The 19,846-nt window shown below is 38.7% G+C and overlaps 1 protein-coding gene across 1 annotated transcript in view; it reads right to left on the reverse strand.

Moving 5' to 3' along the window:
- Window positions 1–229: 229 nt before the first annotated feature.
- brinp1 (bone morphogenetic protein/retinoic acid inducible neural-specific 1) overlaps window positions 230–19,846 on the reverse strand; it is a 133,745-nt gene continuing 114,128 nt past the window's right edge. Inside the window, exons 6-8 of the mRNA XM_020638408.3 lie at window positions 19,147–19,383; window positions 13,572–13,794; window positions 230–5,683 (exon numbers count right to left, since the gene is read on the reverse strand). Of these exons, the coding sequence (XP_020494064.1) occupies window positions 4,543–5,683; window positions 13,572–13,794; window positions 19,147–19,383 (1,601 nt within the window). The 3' untranslated portion in view covers window positions 230–4,542. The remainder of the gene's footprint in view (window positions 5,684–13,571; window positions 13,795–19,146; window positions 19,384–19,846) is intronic.

Below are 19,846 nucleotides of genomic sequence, written 5' to 3' on the forward strand. Positions count from 1 at the left end.
CAAACTTCAGAGGCAGGATAACGCTTGTGCTTTAGAATCTTTTTTTACGGACCAAAAGGCTGTAGTCTCGAGAACGTATTTGGCCGATGCTTTTGACCATGCTGGTATATTAAAATAAGCTGGCTGACAGGATTTGATAAATATTTCAGTGAAACATGCTGCGGTGTTATGTGCAAAATGGTGGTGGTGGTGATAGTTTCTATAAGAAGGGAAAGTGTACAAACAAGCCTTGCTCTTCTTATTAAATATAGCCTTTTAATGAGAAATAGATTATTATATGAAACATTCATTTTGAAATAAGCTGATATAATGATCCCAACAGAACAGCGAAAAAAAAAAAAAGGTACATAGGCAAGGTATTAGGTGTAAAAATCTCCAGACATATCATGGGTACATGTAAGCAACACTGTGGTAGCATAATGCCATACGAGTAAATGTGCTTGTTTTATGGACCTTGCAGTGGCAAAAGAAAAAGAATTAAATCAATTGTAAAGTACAGCATGTTTTCAACAATATAAAAACAGTCATAAATTGTCATGAATCGAATTAGTTACATAAGACATGGGCGCCCTTTAATTTGTGCCAATGTACTCAAATGGAGGGCTTGAATGAAGTAGTCTTTGTATTCCCTTTCAATACTGTTATATTTTTATAATATTGTTACTGTAGCAGAGCAGTGTTACTGTAACATAGTTAATATTTACACATATACTGTACAACAGGGGACGGGAAAAAAAAATATCCACCGGTACTCCAAGTCATCCGTTTTGTCTCAGCCTGGTGGTTGACTTTCCCCCACATGCACAAACCCCCCCCCCCCTCCCCCCTTCCCTTAAAGGCGTAGTTCTCAGGAGGAGATGAAGAGAGTGTTTGATCTACATTTATGGTCCTAAATTCTGAAGCTAATCGAGTGTCAGTCTTTTGTGTAGCATTTAAACGCATCCTCCAGTCCTAAATGTGTTAAAGGGATCGATAACAGGCACTTAATAATAATAATAATAATATTAATAAAATGGTGACAATTCATTTGGATAGTCCAGTGTTGATGCTGAGCAATTACTTCCTATATTTACCGCTTTTATTTTCGGTACAGGCTTTTTGCGATTTAAAGCTTGCCTTCTATTTTTTTATGTCCAAATCAGCTCTATGTCACGTGGAATCTGTCAGAAAATATGGCTAGTATGCAAATGTTTCAATGGTACGGAAGCCCCTAGGGGACATGCATCCATGCATTTTATTTTGCCCTGTTTTCCTGTGAAAATCAGTACAAATTTTGGTTGTTTTCTTAAGATCTCAGCTTGTAATGGGGTAACAATGCTGGTTTACCCTTTGAGGACGACTACATTTAAGTCGAGACCTCGAGAATTTAACTCGTTAACACGATAAAGTCAGTGTTGTAATTTCAAGAAAACAACATTCGTAAGTGGAGATGTTGTGAAAACAACAAAAAAATCATGGGAAAACATTGTAAATAAAATATATGGATTTATGTCTGCTTAGGGCTTCTGTCCAATGGTAATGCTACTGGTGCTTACATGTTTCAAAAAAAAAAAAAAGCAAAGTCCACCATTTTGGGTTTAGCATGCTAATTGGATAAAACACTGTAAACGAGCCAATGGTGAAATACCATAGCGCTTTGAGATTCAGCAGTTACCAGATACCTCGAAGCAGACGCTAGCATCCTTTGCAGACGTGAAACACTGCAAATGTAATTGCACACTCATTGAAAGCACCTTAATGGATGTCAAGCCATAAACCTGGCAAAGATATAAACTAATGAAGGTACTGTTGTTAATGTCAGGTTAATTGGACAATTTAGCCCTGAGCTGACAATCTGAGCCTTATTTGTCTATAATAATACAAAAGAAGTCATTCAACTAGACTTCTGAATCAGCTGGCATGATTAGATTTGTAGAAGAACATTAGAATTCTTTGAATTACTGACCTATTGTTATCAATAAAGCACCTATTAAAGAGTTGTTAATAAAATATTGACAACAGTAGAATAAAGGGGAAAAGAAAATCACATAAAGCCAAGAATGCACACGCCTGGATACAACTATTGCAGTTGTAATTGGATGTAGTGAATCTGCGGTAAACAAAGCTGAATACTGGCAAGTTTCAGGTCCGATGCTAATTCCTAATGTATGATTTTTTTTTTGTGACTCAAGAAGCTGTTTGTTTGAGTTTCAGTGTTGTTTCAATATAAGTCAAAATTCAGCATAGCTCCTGTATATTATATACCTCTGCTTACTGCTGAGCCTACACAACAAGAAAACACAATGTGAAGGAAAAATGAGAACTTAAAAAAGCACAAGATTCAACAAAAAAACAACAAGGCAATTAAACTACAACTACAAACCAAATAAACATACATTTGAAAAAAAATAACACAAACGATTAACAAAAACGTACTTATCTTTAGATGTATTTCTAAAAGCGTGCTTGGTTGGCAGCCTTTTTCACAATTTGAGGGTTGGGGGGCTAGACACTGGTTGCAAATACGGCAACTTCTTTTTAGTTCAAACCACAGACTGTATAAAAAGATGGACACAACAAATATCCCTCTGAAAATGAAGCCAAAATTAAACTTCCAACTTCTGTGTGACAAAAACTCTGCCTCCTCCATGTCAACAGATGGGACATGTGGCAAACTAAATACACATCAAATACATTTTTCTCAAACCCCAAGTCGATCGCAAAAGCAAATCATGTTGATTTGTTTCCACATGCTAAATTTTCTAAGAACTATAGAACTATATTTAATTGTTTTTTTTTTTGTACAACAAAAAGAGATGGAGATGTGTCTACCCTTTTTCTATACAGTCAGAGGTTCAAACTCATATTTGTTAAAAACTGTGAGGTTTTAGGACACGATGCCTTTGAACATTTTTTTGTTTTAAGTAATCATGCTGGTAATGGTCTGGACCTCCAAATTGAATCAGCTAAAGCAATGTTTCAGCATTGGATTACCCAAATAAAATGTGACCATCAAATCCATAGGTAGTGTTCCATATTTGAGTTTGATGATTGAGAGTGTTAAAAAAGAATTTGCAACTTTCTTGATGTTTTCAGCAACATGCAAAACAAGGTTAAATATCATATCTGGAAAGAAAAACTGCAATTGTTAAAAAAAAAAAAGCGTACAGATTTAACACCGCCAAAAAATGCATTTGAAGCTTTAATATAACCGTCTCTTTTTTTTTTCTCCCCTGTGGCACAACAGAGCAATTCAATGGCTTTACAACACGATTCTTATCCAACATAATAAGCCTGCCGCCTCTGTCACCTGTCTCTTTGCTGTGCTCTTATCTTAAAACTGTGAGGGTGAAATGAAAAACATACAAATGGAGCTGTTTTTTTTTTCCCCTCATGTCATGAAATACGTACTTTGTGGTACAGCGATGAACTTAAATGTCTTACCCTATGTCTACCTCGGGGGGAGTGTATGGCTTTAAGTTGTCTCGCGAATGTGCCTGAACGATGAATGTTTACATTTTGCTCTTGGTGCTGAAAAGCTCCACAAATCAGCAGTCACGACATGTACATTTTGCAAAGCTGTACAAAATAGCATTGATTGTTAAATCTTCAGACCACAATATTGCACTCACGCACCAGGAGGTACTGCCTTGTGAAAAAACACAGCTTGAATTTCAAACACGGGAAGAAGCGCTCCGAATGCAAGTTTTTAGCTTAGACTGGAGTCAATCTCAAATGACACATTCAATAAACGAACAGCAATAAGCATCAAGCCAAAAGAAAGGGATACGCACACTTGCGCACGCACACATACACATTCACCCACATATATATGTATATATAAACAGCTGGCTTTTGTTATTTGACATGACTATCCATTACTGCCCTGCTGTGTGCCTTATGTGTCAGAACAATGACAGAGTGCCTCATAACTCACAAAGAGTAATGCAGATTTGCTGTGGGTTTGAAATGTAATAAAGAGTCTATAAGTAATGTGTTGACTATGTAGTTGCTAGGGCTATTTACTCCTTACAATGTATAAACATTCTGAATATTAAACTCTGCATTATGTCTGAAATATTTTGCACGTTAGCTGAAATAAAACGATATCTGGTCTGCCCTTTTGTTGTGTCATTTATTCCCTTAAAAATGTTTTTTTTTGTCTCGATAAAGAATGGCAGTTTCAGATAAAACCTTTGATCCCTCAGAGTAAAATCAAGGCCTCTTTTTCACCAGTAAATAGATTTAATATTTTGTTTCTTTTTTTTTTCTACTCTCTCTTTTTTGAGTTCTTTTAGGGAATGACAGACATGCTGGGACAAATATGATACAGTCCTTAAAGTGGTTCCATTTATCTTCTTTATCTGCCTCAAATGCTTTCCATCACTGCTTTTTTTTTTCTTTTTTTGTCTTTAAGAATTATGCTTACAAAGTTAATATTACATCAAAAGGCAGAAAAGGTCCAAAAATCAAAAAAGAGAAAACAAAATGAGGATTAATATCCCCTCGTAGTTCATTTGTTGGGTGTTACTCTTTGCTGTCCTTATGTGAATGTTACTGTGTTCAGCAGAGTTTAGCAGTCAGGTGATCTGATTGTTTTAGTATCTCTGTGCTGTACATGTCCAAGGCATGATTCACTCGAATCATCTCGCTGTTGTTGAGCTTGAGCCTATGCTTAAGCATACAAGAGAAGAGGTCCAGCTGGGGTTTTCCAGGGGCAGATGGAGGGGCAAGGCGGTTAATCCGATCCCGAATGTCCAGCAACAGGAGCATTACGGATGAGGATGAGTAGAACTGAGTTCCTTGTGTATATGACTGGTTAACCTGCTGCACGGCACTACGGAGCAGGTCAGCATTAAATCGAAGGCTGTAGCCAAACACTTGGATATCTGATATTTTGATGTAGATCTGACGCTTGCTAGGGTCTGCCAGATCCACTGGACCCTGTCCTGTGTCATTGCGTAGGCCAGTTGGGATCTTGGCACGGCTACGCAGGTAGATGTGCACCGTCTCAAAGAAAGTCTTCCACCGATTGCCAAGCAGAAGAGTCCAGTTGAAGCACTGGGAGTTCTGCAGTCGTACCTTTTCCCAACGTGGGTAACCATGTTCCCCAAAGGGCATGCTCCAACCTTCTGAGTGACTTCCACTGAATGGGTTGACATATACAAAGAACATGGGATCAATGCTGCTATTTCGCATCTGGCAGATCTTCATTGATAGACCAATTATCATGTGGAGGTAGTCCATCCGGTTCTTGTTACTTTTGAGAGTCAGGGACATGCGCTTACGCCATCGGGGATCAAAGAAGGTCTCTAGCCGGATCTCATTACTGATGAAAGTAGTGTGAATGTACAATCGTGAATCCATTTTCTGTAGCAGGTATTTGAGTTCCAGGTCCTGAAAGTCCAGATCAGTTTCGAAGCTGATGAACTGCTCGCTCCGTTCCGAGTCCACATTCTGAGGCTCACAGCGACCACGGTACAACTTGTAGCCCTTGTTGCAGGAGCCACATTGTGAGATGTTGGCCAGGCTGCACATGGCACAGCTGTTGTTGCCACCAATGACACACGGGATTGGTCTCTGGCATAGAGTGACACCTGTGTGGCAAACGCATGTCCTTTGGCTCTCCAGGAATGTTCCCCAGAATCCGTTCTCATTGCAGTAGAGGAAGGACTGAACCCTGTTGAGCCACTGCATCACAGACCTAAAGAGAAAGGAAAAGAAAACAACAGAGAATTGCATTAGCATTGGTTGAATGAAAAGTTAAAGACCAATATATTCCACTATTTTCTAACAAGTGTACAACCAAATGTCCATGGAATACTTTGGTTTTGTCTTGCACGTTTGGCTTTCAGAATCTCTGTAAGTAACAATCAACTTCCAGAGACTTGACACTTGCTGGAACATACCTGCCATTATGAACTCTGTGACTGGTTTTATTTGCATTGATTCATCTTCTAACTTTTTCAAATGTTCATGAAAGCTTGGAACATTCTGAAAGAACTTGAACAACTTTAAGATGTAGTAGCACAAATTGGCAAAAACAAAACCAATCATTAAGCTAATTTGGGTGGATAACTTTTAAGTGAGCTTAAAATCTAAGAAAGTCAACTTGACCATTCACATTGAAATGGATACCAGTGGCTCTAAGGTATTAAACAAGAGGAAGGGGTGGGGTTGAATGTTTGATAGAATTACAATACATGAGAGCCTTCTTGTTAGGATAGTTAGTGAATGGGATCATTTTTTCACTTCACGAGGAAGGAGTTGTGCTATCTCCCTGAGGTGGAAGGCATCACTTGCTATTCTTATCTTGTCTCCTTCTTCCCCTCAGGCATCTTTCCTTGTCATCTTGACAGTACTGGAACTTCTTCTCTGACTATAGGAGGTGAATTCTGAATCCTGATTTCAAGAGAGAAGGGCTGGTCAAGGTTAGCTTGACATGTTAATGAACCTAAGCAGTAACCATGATGGATGACATTGCATTCTCAGCAGACCAGAAAGCCCCCAAGCCATACCCAAAATGAGCCCAGAACGGATCACCTATAGAGGACAATGGGAGCACATTGATTCAACTAACTTTTGCTTCAAGAACAGGGTTAGACCAAGTGTATACAGTATGTCACACAATCTCCATGATGACCTTTTTTTGCGCCTTTTCCCAAATATTCAGTCTTTGAAAGTGTTCATTAAGAAGGGTTTTGGCAACTTGATTGATATTGGTTCAATATTTCCTGAGACAATAGACAATCCTTTTATCAGTGTTTTGTTTGAACTTTTTTACTATAACATTTTATAACAGTTAAAGGAAAAATGTGACTTTGTGTTTATGATAAACACATAATTTTTCCTCATTCAAATCATTAAATACATTTTGTTTGTAAGATTATTTGACTGATCCAAAGTATTTTCACAAGGACATACAGGTGTTAACTAGAAAGGACCAAAGGCTTGCAGTACTGGCAAATTGGGTTACATTGTTTATCCGCAGACATTTAGTCAGGATGAAAAACAATAAGAATTGAAAATGTAAAACATTTTGTCATCAGCATACAGTCTAGCTGTGTATATCTGTATGCATTGACATTGCTCAAATGCAAATGGCAAGTAGCTCAATGGCAAACATAATGGACTGCAGATGGAAATGAGCCTGTGGCTATAATCTGGCGTTTTACATTTTTATGTTCATTAATGTGCACTGTCTCTATTTTAAATAAATAAAGGGAATGTGGATAACTGACATAAGAAATGTCTTGAAAGAGTAAAACAGATGCCAATTAGCTGAGATAAATGGATTTTTAAGATTACAACATACACTTATTTACAGATTTTTTTGTCTTTACATTTTCCTCTAGATTAAGTGTAAGGAACAGCAATTCATTAAACTTTCTATGTTTTTGTTTTGCCCACTCTCCCTCTGGCATAACGCTTGATTCCATGAGTCACAACATACGCTTTTCTCCATGGATAGAAGTAGATTGCATCCAGTCTGGAGAGGATGTATACTGTTACTCTTTGATGTGATGAAGCAGGAACTGGATAGGTCTAATTTGATTTCATTATTTTGTCCATTAGATATATTTATGGAGTGTCTTGATCATAGTGTTGTGTCAGATAATATGTCTCTAAATAAATGCGTTGGAAGTCCTCAGAGTATTACTGCTCTTGTTGATTTATGGCTTTTAATCTTCTTGGCAGGCATTTAATCTGATAGAGGGTATCATGTCTTGGTTGTTTATTAGGTTGTTGTTTGGAAGATATCTGTTTTCAACGTGGCATAGCAGCATGAGAATGTAGGGTTCAGTCTGAGACAGCGTGTACGAGTTCAAAACTCAAAAATAGACAATAGCGATCTCTGATTTACTTTAGTTCAATCTCCTGACTGTAGCATTTTTCAAAACTTTGATGTACTCGTGTCATGCTGTCTTTCCAAAGCTGCAACACACTTGATGATGTAAATCAATGGTTTCCCTATTTGTTTGTCCTGTTGCAGGCTTGGTATGTGACTTGTGAGGAGCAGCAATTTCCTAAGTGCACCAATGTGCTGATGTCTTGCCTCTTCCCCAAGAGATGAAATGTCTTAATCTTTTGTTGCAGGCACACTATTTGTGATGTTTCATGACTTTCCATTTCCCTTTCTGTGGTATTGCAGTTTGATGTACAATGATGGGCGTATTCTGTTTGCTTCTTCTAGCTTGTGTTTGCGGACCATTCCAGTATGAATACAAGAGAAACTACCAAGTAGAGAAGTGCCAGTTTGCTGGTTCTCTCAAGACACTGTGGCCACTACTTACTATGTTTAAATTAGCTAGTTCACATATTGAAACATGGCCAGTTTTTGCTGACTTGTAAAATGTAGGAAGAGGGCAAGCATGGATTTTAGACGACTGACACAAAAGCAACTTACATTCTCCAGATCACACACATTGTCTTTTTTTTCTCCCAAGTGAGCTACACATATCACCTTTTTGCCAAATTCAGAAATGAAGTCATAAGATCCAAAAATGGAATGGTTATAAAAACATGAATCCTTGTAATGTACATACCTTATAAGACACTCAGAGAACATATTTACAACTGCAACAAACCTTAAACAACTCTTGTTTCTTTGATGACGGTTTAAATGCAATTTGTGATATTTAATACAACCCAGACTCCAAAAAGCTTCTCCAGACGACTGACTATATAATTTCTTAGATTTGAAAAGGTCAAATTAAATGATTTTGGAGCAAATCCTAGCTTAAGTAGTGATGATGTTTATATGGATGTTCGCTGATGAATATGAATGCTATAGAAGGCACATATTTGTGCAGCTGAGACAGCGCTCGCTCTATGTCTCTCTGTTTTTTGCTTGCGGCAGCTTTTGATTAAAAGTATAATTTTTCTTTAAGGTTAGGTACCTTTCTCCACTATCGATCATTAAAATGATGAAGATTGCGATAGTTTAAAACAAGTGTTATCAAAAAAAAATCAAGTCGAAAATGTTGACAACCTTAAACTGGAATGGAACGACACTACTAAAACGAGGTAAATCAAAAGTAATTCCCACCATGACCTTTCAGGGGAGAGAGAAGAAAACTCTTGATGATTGGTGATATTTGAAGTTCAAAACTTAAGAAAAAAAATGGGACAGGATATGCTTTAGCAAAAATTGAAAAGAAAAATTATGGCATGACCAAATCGATATAAATTAGGGTATGGTAATGAATTATGTGGAGAGTGCATTCCTATTTGTAAATATGCTTGACTTCTAACATGAATAATTGAAGCCAATGCATAGCCAGGATTCAAATGATTTGGCTGGGAGTGATGCTACTTCATATCTGTCACTATTAATCATTTATACAAAAGACAAACTGCTGTGTTCATTCTACTCGAAGCAAGCCGCTGCACTCATTACAGGAAATGCAATAGCAAATCCAATATAGCCTGGCTATAAAGTTTCCACACAGTTATTGCTGTTCGGGTTCACAGGAACAATTTATGATGCTTGTAATGAATGGGTGCCTTGTGGTGAGGTAAACCAAAAAAACAAAAACAATAAGTTGGCGATGTGCGATCTTGATTATGGCAAACTAACAATGGACCTGAAGCCCGTCTTGCATTAGCTGATGTCAATATGTTTATTGACTGACCTGATTTAATAAGCAACAGAGAAGGGACTATGCTAATTAAAATCCTTACATAAGTCTAACTTGACAACTTAACTTTGCATTATGATAATTGCAATTAGTAATAAGTGACTCCAGCATGCCCCTGTTTTGCATAGATAATTTAATTAAAGTGAAAGCTTACAAAGACTGACATAATACAGCTGCTTAAAGGCTACATGTAAGAATTATGAGATGAATGAAAGTGAATAGGAGCTGGTGTGTTGTGAATGCATCACTCCGATACACAGACATGTCAGTCAACACAAAATCACTGAGTGCATACAAAAATATCTCCATCTTGGCTGTTTGTAACATACTGTACCTTTAATAACATGTTTGGTTATGTCTGCTAAACAATACAATTTGTGCAGGATGGACAGTTTATTAAGAAAGCTGGAATGTCACCCATGGGAAATACATTTAAAAACAATAATGACTCCAACTCAATTTCCATGACTTAACTAGCTTTCTCAACTAGGTTGCCTCGCCAACAAAGCATAACTATATTGTTTCCCTTTCCAGCTTATTGCAGCAACAACAGAACAATGGTATGACTACCACCTTCTTTAAAAAGTTTCATCCCGCTTAGAGAGAATCAAAAATTCCCTGCACAAAAAAACCCCTTTCCGTGATGTAATAATATATTAGTATTTGCAGTCCAAATTCTGACACTACAACAACGTCACAATAGCAACCATTAAAATATTGCCTAAATTGTTATTGCTTATTCACATGTAATATCTTTAGATTCTTAACATCTCTTAACTCTCAAAGTTATACATCTTTATTCTAGCTATTATGGTCTCTATTTTAGACCATTGCCAACTTTTTCCCACAGCCAGATCCATACTCTTCTGTAGCTTCAAATTTTAGCCACATTTAAAAGCGCATGTTACCTTGGTTATGTCAACATCAACAAACATAAGGTGATAACTCAAAGACTTAAAATGTAGCTTACTGTTTCAAAAAGAAAAGAAAAAGGTTCCAGTCATTTAAGTTTATTTTGAAAATCTATTTTAACAGGATCATGTCAAAAGAACAATCTATTATTATGGTTTTCAATGAGCCGTTAGTAGCCTATTTTTAACCTAGAAATTTACAACATATAAAGTCTATTTTGAACTGTTATTCAATCTGGTGGATGATTTCCCCTCGTACTAGTACTTAATCCTTTTTTGTTATTGTGTCTACCTTGAGTGGTTTGTTGACTTGACTCCCCTGTCAGGTGTCCGCATTGCCTTTTACACATGCACTACACTTTCACATTGTCAAACATGAAAGCCTAAGATGTTAACGGTTTAATAGCAGGCGAGCACATCTCCCATCGCAGCTGCTGTGTCTTCTCTTCTTGATCTGTCAGAGATTTGTGGGTGTCGAAAAGTGGAGATTTAGACGGAGTAATCTGTGATTTCACATTCATAGCTGAGGGTAATTCTCCCAGCAGACGAGCCTGGATGGTGTTAAAACCACTCCAGAAGTCAATGAGCATGATTCTTGCAGTGCCTCTCCAAGTGGGACCAGGCACAGAGTAGCAGGTGGATGACAGCGTCCTCCTCCCCATTGTGGACTAATGTATGAACTGGAGGGGATTTAAACACTCTCTCACAGGGGATCTGGCCTGCTGTCATTTAGAACCCCGGTGTTACCGTGCTTGGCCAGTGGGGCCAGGCAAGATGTTTTTCACATCATCATCAGCCCCCTCTGCGGTCTCACTGACAGGTTGAATACGTGCTGAAAGGCCCCCCTCGGGTTGTTGGCAAACACTTTGAAAACACTTGGGCTGATGCTTTATGGGTATTCGGCCGTGCATCAATTCCCTCATCCTCTGATCAGGCTGCCCAGAGGATAAGTGAGGATTTAAGTCCCCCTGTTGTGGTATATGGCGCCATTTAAAAAAAAAAAACTGGGATAAGGGAAGAGACAGGTCTTACTGGAACCTGATAAATGTAGTGTGTTTAGAAAATTCCTAAATATGTCAAAAAACAAAGTCTTTTAATGATGTAACTCTTAAGACGTAGTAAAATAATGATAACATTAGGGGCTGTAGTTGGCCTAGCGGTAAGTTCGCACAGCCCATGTACAGAGGGTGTCATCCTCAAAGGGGGGGGGGGGGGGAGCCACTGCCTTTTAAAGGCCTCACATTTGATTGCTGTAACCATTAACATGATAGGTATGGTCTTATTCTCTTATCAGGTGACCATAGTATTCACAGTCCAATGCCCTTTGAGGTGTCTATTCTCTGGAATTTTGGAGCAGCCCTTTGACCTATATGTCAATCATGTATTATTATTATGTTCAAGCGAAAGCCTGTTGACCAGGCTAAATAATGCGCTTGCTAAGTGTTAGCCTTTGTTCAAAAATGTAGCTGTTGATTTGGGACAATGACATAGCTGGTTAGCTAGCTAGCTAGATTAGGTTTAAATAATTATATCTACTTTGTTTCAAATGTAAGCAGTGTTTTTGGCTTATAGCTTTGCTAGTATACTGTTAACTCTCTTGCTATGCTCAGAGCTTTTATGAGCTGAGAAGACAAGAATTATAACCATTTGCTAAGTCACAGATAGGACCTTTGCTGTTTACTGTTAAACAGTGTTTCCAGGGTATAATCTAACACACTTTATGGGGAGCTAGGGACTTTTCCAGGTATTAGCAGGTAACAAAACCTAGGAAAGAACAAGGTAAATAGAGAGAGAGCCTTTTCAAAGCAACATATTTCGTTGCAGAGAGCACTTAGACATAATGATAAGGTCTCATTTTATTTAGCATGGGGCCATGGTATAAATAGGTCTACATGGTCGCAAACCTTCTTTGCTCTGTATCGGACGAGTGTGTCATTCATTAATTCCTGGTAATGAGCATTTCATAGTATGTTTTCCATTAGAAACTATCAAAAATAGAACAATTGACGAGAATTGGAATGGAACAAAACTTGTTTCCCAGTTCATCATTACATATTTACATAAACAATTACATAATGGTGCAGTGTAGTATAGAACCCTTGTGAGAAATAGACCCCTTACACCCCACTCATGCCTAAATGCAAAGCGCTCACACACACTCAGCAACATACAGAGGTGATGAAAACAAACAAGTCCTCCATCTGATGCAAAGCTGTCTCACACGCGCAAGCAAATAAACACGCTGCTCTTATTTCCAGTGCCATCAGGCACCCTTGATGCGTACTCCATGGAAGAGGAAGCGCACACTGCGGCTCTTTGATAACACTTCAGAACAAACCTTTTGCCAACTCTCACACACAACTGTGGGTGTGCTCCTTTTTTCTGTCAGCGACGGTTGACAGCTGCTCATTTTCAGACCACTTACATGAATATTTTACAGTTTCTGTTTCCATTTATAAGGCGACATCCCCTACACAGAACAGATTTAGCGCTGTTTCAAGTGGAAATTGGGAATGTTGCATATTTTGCATGGTGTTTTCTGATATTTGATAGAGTAGATGGGGAAATTTCTGGTATTTCGGGCGATGCCGACACCATAGCGCATTGCCGGCGATGCTCTTAAGCTTTAGCTGCAGTAGGTGGTGACAGATGTGTGCAATGACCTATCAAGAAAACTCCCACAGCTACATTTTCTTTTCAGATTGCAATGTGGAAATACAAGAGTGAGCAAGAGTGCTTTGGGCATGTGCAAGCCTTGGCACTAAGTCGACTTGATGGACAGAAACAACAGAACCATGAGTAGAAATTTATAATGGATGACAACCTTACCAAGCATGCTTCAGGAAGCAACAATCAAAATAAAATCCTCTCAGAGGAGAGGTTTCCTTCAAAGATGTCACTCCTCTTTGGAGATCATTTACATGCCAAGTTTTCCAGCAACCGTAAAAAGAAAGTATCCAAAATTATCAACGTCAAAAGCAGCATTGTCGATTTGTCTTTCTGAAAAAAAGCCACATCATCAGGTTGTGTTTCTACCCACCTCTCCCTAGGCATCTGGTGGTTGGGGTTGTGATGACAACGGATGCTGAGGCCAAAGAGCTTGCGGGCGGTGCGCTGGATCTTGAGCCGCTGGATCTCCAGGGAGCTCTGAAGGAGCCGATAGCGAGCCTGAAGGTCCCAGTCGCTGCCCCAGAGGAGATGCACGCTGCTGATGGGCAGGAAGTGAGTGGACGGCAGCCTCTTCAGGAAGGACTTGAACTCATCTGGATGACAGAAGAGGCACAGGGTGAGTACGAGTGAGAGAGAGAGAGCGAGCAGATGGCCATACAGGGGACACGAGAAGTGGAGGGAGAAGTGGTGGTATGACAGGGAGAGTCAAAAAAAAAAGGAAGGAAGAAAAAGAGTTGGATTATTTTACTGACATGAATTCTTGGGAGGGGTTTGGTGTCAGGGAGAATAATGCAAAGATTCAGCATTCTCCTCTCAAAGCTGTATTGATTCAATTAGATATCTTCTTGTACAATTAAAGTCAACTTAACAAAAACAGAACATCTTGGGGAAAAAAAAAGTTTAGCAGTCAATATTTGCCCTGAAACTTTAAAGCACGTCGGATAAACAGTTGAGCTTTGGGCTAAGGCTGCACTGACTGAACTAAGTAAGTAGTAAGTAGTAAGTAAGTACTAAGAAAGTACTGGACGGAAAATCGTAATTTTTCATCTATACCGTGTGTACTGAATTATACAATTTCTGGTTATTTTAATTATTTTAATGATTGCTGAGGTCAAAAGTTCAGAAGTTTTAAAAATACTTTAGATCAGTGAATAATATCGGCAGGGATGAACACTCTGCTCATGGCTCGGTCACTATCTTTTTTTCTCTTCTTATCTTCATCTGTCCCCGTCCTCTTTCATCTCATAGCCTCAGACGTTGTATCAAACTGAACAGAGAAGCGCTAACTCTTGCTTGTATTATAAGTGAAGGCTTGTGTGTGAACTAGTGCCATGAAGCCGTATGCACTTCTTGCGAGATGACCTCGACCCGCTGCCAAAGTTTCACACTGAAGTGAACAGGCGATGATTGGGCTGTGCTGTGGACATGGGAGAGACGCCAATCTTCCTGTTGAAAGTTATGATGCTGTTAAATTGACCTTTGGAACTACTAGTTTATAAGAATCAATATTAAAGATATCTACTTTGACTTTGGACTGCAGTACCCACTTTAAACACGAGATGTCAGAGCTACATACTGCTCCTTTAAGGGGGAAAAGTTCCAGACTAATAATTCAAATTTAGCGTATCACATGTGACATACTTAAAAGTATCATCATTTTGTCAACTCTATTTTTTTTTTTTAAAGACAATTAGAGAAGACTTTCAGTGTTTTATTTCAAATGTCCCTGTGGTCAGTGAGCACCTTAAGTTCTGTCCTGTCTTCTTTTAAGTTAACACTGTTGGATGTCTTTGGTTTACTTTCTTGGATTGCTTGTGCTGGGAGTATTTGCAGAGAAATTGAGTCCCTGGGAGCAGTAAACACCCTCTCACTCTGTGCTCTCACACTCTCGCTAAGGAGCGCCGCCTCAACACATTTGTTCCCAGCAGTGGTGATGATTGTCCTTATGTTACTCCTGCTTGTCTCCCCAAACACTCCGTGAGTCCAGCTCTCTCACCCTTATTTTCAACAACTCCAAGTCTTCTTCTCTTTTTTAGCTACAATGGTTATCAAGAGGTTACCAAAAAAAAAACCCTCTTCTTTCCTTGTATTTGGTGTTCTAATTACGAAAACACTGAGTCAAAGAACTCAGAGTTGCTCATTATTATCTCCGGAGATAAATTTAAGCACATCATTATAAATAATAGAGTGAACAATTTAAGGCTAAAAATGTCTCCTTACCAACGTCAGCACCCAATTTGAAGACGGTGCACAAGTAGTCACACAAAGATAACCGTCTGCACTCTTTCATCTGAAGTTTAGACACAATTTAATGGACCTTCTGCATGACATAGCAGCGCTAAACAACATTTCTGCGGAGAAAAAAAGATAACAAAGATGTTGGGGCGAGAGACCTCAAGCTTCTTCAACAGTCAAATCTTTAAAGAGCAGATCCCTGCATCCAAGAAAAGACCTGCACAGTGAGCCACTCCCCCCCCCCCCCGTTACAGACCTCTCCAACAGTTTAACAGCATTAACCACAGAGTCGAGAGCTCTTTTTCAGCAACAGCCGAGAAATGTCAGGAATTTCTTCTCTCCGCTCTCCTCCTCGGCATGTCAACCCCCCCCCCCCCCATTTTCTTCAAAGACGCCAGATCCCTTCTATCCGTGTTTTCAACTTACCATATATATATCTCCTCCCAGTTTTCAAGGATGTCAAGTACCTCTCTTTGCTCCTTTTCCCTTTCCAGATGACTCCTAGACACTATGTTGTCTGATTCGCTCCACAGAAGATGCTTAATCGAAACAGTCTCACATACAAGGTCAATATATGTCAATTTCTTCCTCTCAAGCTGCAACGCCATCAAGAATCAAGCTTCTGACGATTGCAAATAGTCCTTTAAACTCTTATCTCCAATAAAACCTCCATCTCATCAAGAGATTTCAGTCCTCACATGTGTTGGCTTCTGGACATACAATCACAAATATTTTATCATGTCTAATGTTTCCAAAGCTTTTAGGCACCGTTGAGATTCTTGTTGTACTTGTACCGAGCAAAATGATGCATTTGAATAATTCATGCTACACAGGAATTCGGCAAACAAGTGGGCATGCAACCCAATCAACTACGCAACTAGATCTCTTGTAGTACGATATTTTCTCTGAGTAATATCAGAAAGCACAGAAAAAACAATATTGCACATGTAGAGGAAATTATTCAGAGACATGAACTATGCCCAAGGCAAAAAAAAAGCATATATTATACATGAAGTGAAATATACATTATCTGTGGGAGTGGATATCAGTCATGAAAAATCAAATCAACTATTCGCTGGTCTTTTTATATCGCATCTGACACGGCCAAAAAAAAAAGTCTTTCCCCCAGAGGGATCAGGAGTCTTTGTGGAGGAGTTTCTGTGCATAATTGTTATGACAGAATAAAAGTGTTTTGACAGAATATATCTCATTTGCACAACCTTTTACTCTGGTTTTAGTAAAATACTAAATAGTTAAAGGTGAGAGAAAAAAAAAAATCAGGGCTTTGATAAATATTCACTACGCAGACACACTTAAAATGTCAGTGTGGTTCATTTACAGCCAGAGTCTCTGTAGCGACCACATTCAGTTATTTTTATTCTATTCAGCTGGTGTAATCACTAAATTATGCATTTCATTTTTTTCTTTCTAAATGTAGCTTTTAGGTATTTTACCATTTTCTGCTTGCATTGTGCAATTTTTAATAAATCTTTGAGGCTGTTTCTATGAGCTGTTTATGAAGAGCACTTTTTGATTTGATCGAAAGGTGCGATAACATATAAATAAGACTGATCAAACTAGTTGCTACTTTGTTTTGGTTGACTTGTGCATAAACCATAGACTATAAAACATGGACGTAGTCTCAGTGACATCACCAGTTTGTTTCTGACGAGGCATTCTGAAGCCTTTCGACGGCGGTCGCCATTTTGGAAATGCTATCCCCACCTAACTTTCAATCAATCTAGTAACAGGCATAGAGGAGGAGCTGAGGCCGACCTTAAGCCTTTTGTTAAACAGCTTCAATGCACCCACCTGTCAGTCAAATAGACCACGCCCCTAATTATATCATATGTCTTTAATAATAAAGACCTATAATAAAGATCCTGTGTACATGTGTCCCAATAAGCAAATGAGCTATTCCCATCAAACCCTCTTTATGAACTAGGCTGTAAACATCCTGTATTCTGCTTTAAAAATGTGTATATAGGGGGGTGATAATTGTGCTTCTTTGCTTTTGGAGCCAGCCTCAAGTGGACATTTGAGAAAAAGCACTTTTTTGCACTTCTGTATCTGCTTTATTTTTCAACACAGGAGTTTGCAGATTGTTCTTAGCGTCTACTAAAAATATATGTATATATTAAGTTTATCTTTGAACAGTTGTTTCCCCCTGATTTTTTTGTGGTACAGTAAGTACATAATTAACTTTGTGTTGATTTTGGCGCCCCCTGTGGACAAAGAGGTACCTCAGATCTCTTTGCTAATTTTGTGCTGTACTGGTGGGAGTAGTGTTTTTTACAACAACAAAAAAAACCATCCTGCTTACTTGTAAAAGTCTGATGTTTCACTCATTGAGAATCTTTACTAAAGGCCGTTTCATCAGCGTGCAGTTGTCCACATCATCAGACACCTACCCTGCAGCAGCGGTTAGAAGCATTAAAAATAACTCTACAGAATAACCATTCCCTCTGCTGGATGGTTTTGTTTGCTTTTGCAGCTTTTAGGGAGGCATCAATATTAATTTCAGCCTGTTTCATAACCAGATGAAAACCCCTCATGGATGCTTTAAATATAGTTAGCATGAAAATGGTGACGTCTCTTTTCTTCAAAGACAAGTGTTTGGAAACATACTTGACACAAGACTATCTGAGAACTTATTGATTCCCTTTTCTTCTTTTGTTTAGAGTGTGTGAACTGCACTTTTTGGCCTCATCACTTTATTTGGTACTTTTATTTTCAAGCACCTCTTCACAGCTGTACTGCACTCAGCGACCTCCATGACTCACTGTAACTTTCTTCTATGGCACATAAATATATTTATCTGTTGCTGGCAGGTTTTTATTGGGACACTTTTATATGGTATCAATAATAGATAAATGTAGAGGCCTTGCCATGTAGCAACTGGGCAGTAGATGTGTTTTTTTCCCCTTCACTGTGTCCAATATTTTACTGGCAACTGCTGTGGAATTCAAAGGGAAAGGGAGGATTCAGTATAGAAGAGGATATTAGTTGCCATGACCTTCAAGCATTTGACACTTTTTGTTTTTGCTGTCATCATTCTTTGAAAACATCAAGTTAAGATTGGTAAGAAAATATGTGATACTAATGCCTTCCAACTATAACATCAGGGTTTTCTAATCAGCTTTTTAGGTTGAGAAATTATCACAAAACCCATCCATGCACCTTGTCCTCAATATGCAACAAAAACAAAGAGAGTTTCATCGGATATTTCTGCAGGGAAAGTAAAATGTAGCTTGTGTAGATCTGGCAGTGAGAAAGGAAAGACTTGGTTAAGAAGCTATAGAACGTGGTTTAAAATAGTTTGTGCAAATATTGTTTATATTTATTATGATTATTCTCCTAACTGTGACCAACAATAAAAAGCCCTTGTGTGGATAGATCAACCTTAAAGCTCCTGTGAGAAACTTTGTTTGTGTCGATTTTGGCGCCCCCCTGGTGGACAAAAAAAAAATCCAGCCTGTGCATGTTATCTCTGGGCCTATCCCCGACTGTCTCAATAACTGCATATTTGGACCTGAGCCCAACATTTCTTTTGCATAACCAGTTATAAACTCCTCATAGGACCTTAAACTTGTCAGGGATTTTTCCCTTGTAGACTGTTAATAATCTTAAATGTTTAATTGCAGTACAGGTTGCCATTTTTCACACAATATTCTGGGTAAACAAAAGTTACAGGGATTTTTCTAGCTCACCAGAGTTCTCAAAGTCCTTGTAAGAGGAGACCCAGGACTCAGTCATGCCTAGCAGCGTGTTCTCCATGATCTGGATGTCGGTGATGGGACAGTTGCACTGGGGATACTCGTTGGCGCACTGACAGATGCACTGGTTGTCATGGCACACGTACTCCCCCTCTCCATTGCACATGATGTAACTCAGAGCTGACTGGACAAATTTCTCCTGCAGGTATTCCGGGAAAATGACCTGGAGACCTAGAACAGAGAGGAACGGGAAAGTTTTAGTCTCACATGTGTGTCAACATGATTTATTTATAGGACATTTTCTATGACATAAAGTACAATTCAAGATTAAAGAAAACACACTTCAATCCTTGCTCAACTCTTTTTTCTTGTGTGTGTTTTAAAAAAGCAAACCATTGACTCAAAGTGGAATTTGAAATGTGCAGCATTCATGCACTGAACAATGAATCCACAAATCCTCAGGGAGCCATAGTGAAGAGAATATCTTTTTCTATTATCTTGCAATTAAAAAAACATGAGGAGTAAAAACTGAGTTGCATCTTGTAAACGAGAAAAAGTTACCATAATTGGAGAGTGGCGGTGAAGTGGCCGATTGCCCTTCAAAGATCGTTTTGCGTTGTAAACACTCATTATTTTCCAAAGGATTTGCTGAAAAGCTTGACTGCATTCAGCTTGAGCTGCTGCAGGTCAACCA

Source organism: Labrus bergylta, chromosome 17 (assembly GCF_963930695.1).
Source record: "Labrus bergylta chromosome 17, fLabBer1.1, whole genome shotgun sequence".
NCBI lineage: Eukaryota > Metazoa > Chordata > Actinopteri > Labriformes > Labridae > Labrus > Labrus bergylta.